The 9,360-nt window shown below is 38.0% G+C and overlaps 1 protein-coding gene across 5 annotated transcripts in view; it reads left to right on the plus strand.

The window, feature by feature from the left end:
* MORC3 (MORC family CW-type zinc finger 3) overlaps positions 1–9,141 on the plus strand; it is a 28,902-nt gene extending 19,761 nt beyond the window's left edge. For 2 of the 5 annotated variants that reach the window (XM_054813557.1, XM_054813554.1), the window contains 5 exons: positions 1,197–1,384; positions 1,946–2,774; positions 3,258–3,421; positions 6,600–6,675; positions 7,691–9,141. In XM_054813557.1, the coding sequence (XP_054669532.1) occupies positions 1,197–1,384; positions 1,946–2,774; positions 3,258–3,421; positions 6,600–6,675; positions 7,691–7,858 (1,425 nt within the window). In that variant the 3' untranslated portion in view covers positions 7,859–9,141. Of the gene's footprint in view, positions 1–1,196; positions 1,385–1,945; positions 2,775–3,257; positions 3,422–6,599 lie in introns of all 5 variants that reach the window. The other 3 variants (XM_054813558.1, XM_054813556.1, XM_054813555.1) reach the window with 2 other exon arrangements.
* The last annotated feature ends 219 nt before the right edge of the window (positions 9,142–9,360 follow it).

A 9,360-nucleotide genomic window follows, 5' to 3' on the forward strand; every position in this document is an offset into this window, starting at 1 on the left:
CAGCCAACTGACTGGTTCAACATCCTGTCTTATTTTGATGGCTGTGCGGGTTATGCTCACTATTACTAAACCAAAAATCCCCTGTCTTTGCAGTCCGATGATAGAAAATTCACCATTGCTTTCTATGTAGTATTTAAGAAAGTGTTTGAGACGAACAAAGCTCTCTCACAAAATAGTACTGGAAAAGATGTCAGTCACTTACACCTGTTTTTATGGCATGACATCTAGTTATTGAAAGTGGATTTATTGTAGAGAGATGTGATGAGGATATGAAAGTAAAGAGACCCTTAAAACTGCGGTGGGGGCTGGGGATGGACAGACTTAAAGTAACTGGTTTTGCAAGGAAGCACTCGAATTCAAATTAAATGCAGATGCAAATCAACATGATTGAGTGATGAGAATGTGTAGATTGTAACTCAGAATCAAATTTCCTAAGTGTGATTTAGTTTAAGATGCTTTCAAAGTAAAGCACTAACTTAAGATCACTCCATTTCTGGAGAAGAGATTTTGCATGTGCTGTTTTAACCTATATACTTAATTGTGTTAATTTTTCTGCCATTACTTTTACACAAGTACAGAAGTTATTGCTAAAAGTAAAGTATTGTTTATTTTAGACAAACTGAATTAATCATGACAGCTTTAACAAAGATTACTGTCCCATACTTCGTGTATGATGGTCAGACTTCAGACAGAGATACAGCTTGGGAAAAGCTCTTGCCTGAGACTCTACAGAGTACTTTAAAATAGCTGTTTCTGGAGAAGGACTTGTAAGGGTCAGAAAGCTGCTTTCTGACAGCAATAAATCTGTGCACGGAGAAGAGTGTGCAGCTGGTGTACAGCATTCAAAGTCCTCCGAGAAATCTGCCAGAAGCCTGTAATTATGAACTTGCTGCTTTCTAGTATGTTGTATGTCTTAAACCAATGTAAGGAAATACTTCACACGTATCAGCAGAGTTTGGGGGGAGGGGTTGTGTGATCATTAAGTTAAGAAAACTGGGGTTTGCAATGTGAAGTCTAGTTAGCCTTTCTTGTTGCAAAATACTGAGCCTGGGTTCAGGGAAATCCTTGTAGTATACATAAGAAACGGTGGTCAGAGTTTTAGGTGTTGGCAGGTAGTTAGGAGAACTGCTTACGCCTATTCTGAAGAATCTACTAATGTCTGTTTGTTTTCATTCTTAACTAATATTATCTTATAGATCAATAATGAAATGTTTTTAAAAACACCTGTTTCTTCAAGTAAAGACTTCAAAACATTCTCAGCTGTGAGTGGAAAGGAAGCTGTTCCACGATCTCTTTTACCAGAAACATCAAATGCTTCTGTCAAAAGACCTCTGCTTATTTTAAATAGATCAGTATCTTCACCACATTCTGATTCTGATAACAGGTTAGTGAACCTGTACAAAAAACATTCCTATTAATTTCTAAAATTAATAACTTAATGAAAATGATGATGTTGGATATAGTCCTGTCTTCAGGTGATATATGAATTTTGGCAGCTCTCACTTTTGAGAGCATAGGAAGCAGCAGGTTGATTAAAGGTACCTAGAAACCTTGTGAAATACAAAAGGGAACACAGCAAAAAATGCTGTGCACCAGCAAGGAAAATTGCTTAGTGGTTTGTCTGTTTAGGAAAAGACTGTGATGTGTTAACCACACTCTGCAGTATGTTTTCCTTAACCTTTGTTGATTAAGGAACAGGTGCAGGGGGGTGTTCCATAAATACTGAGTCTGTTTCCAAATAATGTGTGAAGGTAATAATTTTAGTGTGTGGATGTCAGCCACTAGTTCTGGCTACACATCTTAAAGTACTATGCAGGGAGATCTCTCTTTCCAGTTAGAGTGGTAGTTTTTAATAGTGCTTATAGAAACACTAAACATTGTTTGAAACAAATTACTTTGCGGTGTTTGAGCAATACGATAATCAGTTTAATATTTTGCTTCTCAGTCTGAAACGAAAGACACCTAGTTGCGTGACACCTGTGTCGTTAAAGAAACCTCGATTAAAGGACAAAACATTCAACAACCATGATGATGATGATGAAGATGTCATTATTTTAGAGGAGAGCAGTACTCCAAAGCCTTCAGCAGATTCCGATGTTCCTGTAGTAAAAACTGAATTTATTCATTTGGATCAAGAGGAGAAGCAGAAAGAAAACTGTGATGTCGGAGAACCCTGCAGCGCAGCTACTTCAGAATCAAAAAGTGAACAGTTGACCTCAGCGACACAGACAGAGGTCACAAACTTAGTTGTTAAAAAGGAAGAGGTGGAGGATGACACCGATCCTCAAGTTCCCAGGGCAGAGATGGAAACTAAACAGTACCATGCTAATGGTGTTGCTGAGACATCTGTAGATCTTGGAAATGAACTGCAAAAACAGCTGCAATTATTAAACAAAGAAAAAGAAATGTACCAAAACAAATGTGAAGTATTAACCAAACAAGTAGAAACACTGGAACAGAGGATTTTAGAAATGAATAATAAGTATGTAAAAAAAGAAATGTGCCATCAGTCCACTGAGACAATTTCTTCGTTTGAAGAAGAAAACGTTCATGAAAGAAGTTTAGCAGAAGTGTCCATTCTCTATGAACAGGCCTTAGAAGAAATAACAAAACTAAAGGAACAATGCAGTACCCTGCAGAACTTAAAAACTGAATGCAGCAAATGTGCTGATGGTGAAAATAAGAGCGAGGTAGATGAAATTGCTGTGCAACTGGATGATGTTTTCAGGCAACTGGACAAGTGCAGCATTGAGAGAGACAGATATAAAAGTGAGGTATGTTTGTTAAAACAGTGGTATCCTTCAAATTAACAATTAAATTATTTTTATTTTTTAATGGGTATTTCATAGCGGTTCTAGTACACAATGTGTCGTATAGTTCAGTTCACTAACTAATCAAGCCACCTAAAAGGGAAGAAATACTAAATTAGCCTAGGAGCTTCTGGTTTTTTGCTTCCATAGATAGTTATTTCTATCTATGGAAGAGATACTTGAGAGAAGACTGTAAGGGTCTGAGTGGCTCTGACTGCAGGACAAAAGGGGACTGAGCAGGCTTAGAGGGAGTACACATACAGTGGTTCAGCTGACAGCTGGCTATTTTAAAGCAGTTTGTCTAGATTGTTGATTGCTTTTTATTAATTTTTCAGTGAGATTTTAAGATATGACAAAGTTAAATGATTTAAATTTGTATAAGTTGTCTTTCTTTTAATCCACCACAATTTTATTTGCTATTTAAAATTATTTTTATTTACTTGCCAGACTGAACTACTAGAAGTGGAAAAAAATCAAATTGCCTGTCAGTGTGAAGAACTCAAAGCAGAAATCGCACAATTAAAAGCTTCAATTCCACAAGCAGTAGCACATGCAAATGATTCTACCACCAGTAATGTAGAAGACTCTGTAAATTTTTCTGATGGAGAAAGGTATCAATTTTGTTCTTTCTAGACTATATTTCAAGCAAGATTGTGGCTGATTGTATCTGAAACATCTTGATGAAGGTTATGTCTGATAATTGTATAATAAAATGTGATGCTTGGAATTCTTTTCTGCTGTCTCTTGTGACTCTTAACTCAGTAACATTTTTTTATCAAGTGATTTATTTAATATTTTTATGATTTAGGTATTTGGGTGAGCAGACTTGGCCATTGCACAGTAGAATGCTGTACTGACACTTCTTTAAAATATCAAAAATGTTATATAATTTCTAGACATTACTTGTAGAACAAGGAGAAAGAGAGAAAGGAGGCAGGAAAGAGGGTGTTCATTAGCTTATGCTGTGTGTAGATGAACTTCACTTTTATGTTCTATTTGTCTTTCTTGGGTCCATAGTACTCTACTGAAAAGAGTTTGGATTTGGTTTTGAAGCTTATCTTTCCTGTAGGAATCTCTTGCTGCAGACCAATCCTATGGAACTAGGTTGTATCCAGAGTATATCTTTGAACTAAACAAGGATTTAAACTTACAAATAGAGAGCTTGCAGTTCTTGGTTAATAGAAATAGCAAACACAAAAGTAGCACACATACCACCAGATGGAAGCAGGGATGAGCAGTCCAGCAGGAATATAGGCACACTGCCTGGGCATGTAGGATGGAATTGAAAGCCAGAGCTCAGCTGGAGTTAAAGCTGGCAAGGCCTGTGAAGGGCAATCAGAAGGGCTTCTGTAAGCACAGCGGCAGCAACAGGGGAAGTAAGAAAAATATGGGCCTGCTGTTCAGTGGGGTGGATGCTTAGTAGCAAAGGACATGAGGTGCATGAAGCACAAATTACTAAGGTACCCAGTATCCTCTTTACCTTGGTAAGGTCTTCACTGGTAAGGTCTGCCCTCTGGCCACCCAAGTGGTAATCTTAGGGAGTGAAGCATTACCTGTAATAAAAGGTGACTGAATTAAGGGACCATTTAAGCAAATTTGACATACAAGTCCATGAGACCAAATGAGATGCATCAGAGGGAGCTGGCCAATTGATAGAGAGTTGACCTTGCAAAGATACCTCCAAAAGGTTGTGGAAGTTATGATCCTGATGCCTGGAAAAATGCAGTCATCATGCCCAGCTTTAGGATAGGCAGAAAGTGTAGTCTGGGAAGAGCATCAAGCAAATCTGTCTGGAAGCCACCTGCAGCCCCATGATAGTCAAGGTGATTAGGAACAACCAGCATGGATTTACAGAGGGCAAATCCTGCCTTTGCAACCTCATTGCCTTTTACAATGAGACGACCAGCTCTGTGAACCTTCATTTTAGCAAAGCTTCCAGTGTGGGCTGCCATAATATCCTGATAGCAAAGGTTGTGAGGTATGGTTTGGATAGTAGTCTAGGAGGTGGGTCATAAAATTGGCCAGACTGCTGAACTCATGGATCAATATCGAGATCAGTAATGGTTAATGCCTTCACTGGTGGCCTAGATGATGGAGCAAAATTAATTCAGTAAATTCACGATGACATCAAATTGGAGGGAACCATTGATACTCTGGAGGGTAGGACTGCTGTTGAGGAACATTGACCAATTGGAAAAATGGACTGAAAGAAGCCTGAAATTCAACAAAGGCAACTGCAGAGTTCTGCACCTGTTTTGGAAATACCCATGCAGTTGAACAAGCTGGAGACTACTCATAGGAAAGCAGCCTGGAAGAAGCAGCTTGGAAGCCTGTGATGCTGGTGGACTAAAAGTTGAATGTGAGTCAGCAGTGCACTCTTGTGGTGGGAGAACCCAGTGCCTACTGGGCTATATTGGCGAGAGTTCAGATAGTTTGAGGGAAGAGATTCTTCCCTACTATTGGCATTGTGAGACCAAAGATGGAGGATTGTGTCCAGTTTTGGGCTCCCTGCTATATGGATGACCTTGGCATATTGGAGCAATTCTACTAAAGGGTCACCAGGATGGGTAGGGGCCTGGAGCATATAATATAGAAGGGGAAGCTGAGGGAAATAGCCTTACAAAGAACAGGTTACCTTGAAATCATACTGCTCTCTGCTGCTGCCTAGTGAGAGGGTGTAGAAAATACGAAGCCAGCCTCTGCTCATGAGCACAATGATAGGATGAGAGGCAACGGACACAAGCTGTAACAAGGGAAAAGCCTGTTTGAACACTTTTTTTCTCTCTATTTACAGTGAGGGTAGTCAACCCCTGAAAAAGGGACCCAGGGAGGCTGTGGAATCTCCATCCTTGGAGATTTTCAAAACACAAGAAGGTCCTAAGCAGCCTGGTCTGAGTTAGCCCTGTTTTAAAGAAGGGGAGAGGGAAGGGGACTGGATGATTTCCAGACACCCCTTTCAATTTGCTTTTTTTCTGTGGTTAAATCTCCCCTTTATCTGCCAGCAGTTCATCATCATCTTAGAGTGTCTGACTTGTGCTTCCTCAAAGAATTAGCAAATATATGCAGGACTTGTAAGTAACTTCCACCACAAGTCCTATTGGGATATGATGGCACTGTGAAGACTGGCTACAGGCGATGATAAAGGAACTGATGGTAGAAGGGAATGCTCAAGAGAAGGGATGGGTGATTTGGAAGGAATTTGATCAGAAAGAGGACAGAGCAAGGGAATCCAGGAGAGAAAAGAGGAGGCATAGCATTTTCCCTGTACTTTAACTCTTACCTTATTTTCTCTTCATATTTTAAAGCCTTTGGACAAACTACTCTTTCTTCGTCTTGTTTCTTCGTCTTTCATTTCATTTCCATAGGTTATAGTAGTTAGTACTTGTAAATGTATAAAAATACTGGGGTTCAATATTGTTTGAGAAATAATAAGGTGTTGTGGGATAAAGGATTGTGCCAGTGTTTATTTGCTAACTTACATAAAAGCATTTGTAATTATTTCTGATCCGTTTTGGGAACAGCAGATTCCAGTTTAGCCCTTAGTATTTGTTTGAAACTAAGGGTGTATACACCTTCAAAATTAAAACTTGAGAGGCTCAGCTTTGAAAAAACTGGTAGATTTTGAAATGATGCAGCTTTAACTGTATCAGGTTTTTTGTTGGTTTATGGAAGTCACGCACAGAGCCTTTCCAGTACAGAGTATTAGTCCAGCTTTGTTAAATAAAGTACTGTGTATTTGAATGTAAAACTTCATCTACATCTAATCATTATCTCATTATTTCTTCACAGCCTGAAACTACGCTCTCTTCGAGTGAATGTTGGACAACTGCTGGCTACAATCATGCCTGATCTAGACTTGCAGCAAGTAAATTATGATATTGATGTAGTAGATGAAATTTTGGGACAAGTTGTAGAACAAATGCATGAAATCAGTAGTACTTAATATCTTAAGATTTCAGCAGACTCTTACTTGATCTTCTATTGTAACCTTTGTGTAGGTTCAAAACTGTATATACTGCTTCTTCACTTTATATATTTGACATAGTTTGATCAATAAGTGTATATACTCTATGCGTTTAGATGTTCCCACAGATGCAGTGAGTGTTATCTTCACTTCCTCTTAAAGGAACACTGTCAATATTGACCAACACTGATGTACTTAATTAAGGATTTTGCTTTTAAAATGTATTTGTAATTTGCAAATATTTTTATTATTAGGAATCTTAATACTTTTCTACAAAAGCTTTTTCGTTGACTTTTGATCTTATATAAGCATTAATACTTGCAATTATTTCCTCTTCTAAAATCTAAGTAGTGGAATATATTAAAAATGCAAAAAAGAACTTTCCTTGATTTCCTGCTCAGAACAAACCTTAGTAGTGTTGTCATATACTACAGTATTTTTTCATTGCTATCAGCAATGTTATATGTTGCATTAATAGGATAGAAACTAGTAGATGAAAATTTTGGCCATATGGATAATATCTGTGTTTTACTACCAAAAGATGAAAACATCTTTAAGGCTTTTATCCTGAAAACCGATGATCTTCAACTCCCTTTTGGATTTTTTTTATGTCACTAAAGAACATTATATGTACATAGTTCTGCAGCATAAACAATTCCATGAGATATGGCTAGGATATTTCAGCCTTTTCAGTGATGGAAGCCACATGCCTGTTTGTGTCCTGCCCTTGCTACTTGATTGTTGTTTCCTGCATCTAAGAACCTGTCTGTATTTGAGCACAGAGGGATCTTCGGTTCTGCCCTGTAGTTCCCATCTGAACACAGCAGTGCTGGTTGACAAGTCCAGGTATCTACCAGTACACGGCTTCAGTGGTCAGATTTCATACACAGCTCTTGCCTATTTTTTTTTTTCCAAGTCCAATGCAGCTGGTGGAATGGGAAGCATTCTGGTGGACCGTTGGAGAGAACAAGCTGGGGTGGCGTATCCAAAGCTAGGTAGGATCCCTGGGCAACCTCTGCTGTGCATCAAACACCACCTCTTGAGACCTGAAGGCTTTTTTTTTTTCAGGGAAGCCCAGTGCTGAACAGGATTGACATAGAGGTTCTGTGTTGTATACAAACGCTTATATATAATCTCAAAAAACCCCAACTCATTGCAGTAGTAAACATACAATCTGTCTTGGAGTCTTTCAGGCTGACGCGAGGGTGCTGAGATTCGTCTCCAAAACTTACCTTCCTGTCAGAATGTGCCATGCTGAGTACAAACGAGTCGGACTACTAAATCCTTGATTAACTAGTTGAATGGAAGTACTTTGAAAAGGAGGCGTGTTTCCTTATCTGTGGTGTTAACTACTACAAAGTGAGCTAAAGCTGAAAATGTTAAAATATAACTTGTTTATGCTATCTTAAAGTTTAGACATCTTTTATTATAAGCAAAATAGGGGTGTCCCTCTTTCTCTCCTTTTTTCTTTTTTTTTTTTTTTTGTGTGAATGTTTTACAATGACTCAAGCTACAGGTTCTATGCTCTAATGCTCATGCAAAAACTTCGTAGAAGAAATGGTACCAAGAGAAATCGCTGTTACAATGGTGACAGTATTCTCAGCCAATTGCATGTTTTTCTGTTGAAGTCATTCAGGAATGAGAAGAGAGGCAGCAAAGATACCAAATCTACCTTTTACTCTGTGGTGGTATTTATCATCCAAACAGTGATCAAGAAAAATGGTTCCTGCTTTTAAAAAATTCTAAAAAAAAATACATTTTTTTAAAACATCATGAAACAGTACTCAATATAGTCATTCCTAGGAAGTGTCTTTTTTTATAAAGCCAATATTTTTGGCTTTTGCACTGCTACTGTCCTGATTTAATTAGATTATGTTCCTTTTAGTTATATTCAGTCAGTTTCTTTCGATGGGACAGTATTTCAATTTTAAGATGCTGTCTGTTCTAATATGCCAATAAGGATAATGCAGTACTGTTGTACTTTATAATGGATAAATTGAATGTTTGATTTTTTGGAAGAGGTGACTGTAATATAACTGTTTGTATGACTTTTAAAAAGTTTATATTTTCCATTTATTGGTGTGTGGTTTTCCATTTCTTAATCATTATTTATTATGTTTCATCAGACTCTCTAGTTGAATTTCTTATAGACAACTGGCAAAATATAGCATGTGTCTTTATTAAAAATGGCAAATTTACACTATGGAGAACAGTGGACTAATGGAAATGTTTTTTATTTACTTGCTAAAATGTATTTTTTGTAAAAACTAAAAAAACCAATATATAAATCTGAGTTTGCTGGATCAAAACTTGTATGTGATCAAATGCAATGTTTTTGTTTATAAATAAATACTATGCAGAATGGTTGATGTTTCTGACTTACTTTAAGTATTTGGTCTCAGGAGAAAGCTGTCCTGGTCTGGTTTTGAGTGGATGACTTGGGCAGACCAAGCATGCCCTCAGCCCAGGTGGGCACCCTAACTGAGCCCCAGACCAGCTGGCCGCGCTTCCCTAGACGGGCGGTTTTGCACGGGGAATTCAGTTACCCAGTTACAAGTCTGTTACTGTGGTGGGATTTGGGACAAA

This window comes from Grus americana, chromosome 1 (genome assembly GCF_028858705.1).
Source record: "Grus americana isolate bGruAme1 chromosome 1, bGruAme1.mat, whole genome shotgun sequence".
In the NCBI taxonomy this organism is placed as follows: Eukaryota; Metazoa; Chordata; class Aves; order Gruiformes; family Gruidae; genus Grus; species Grus americana.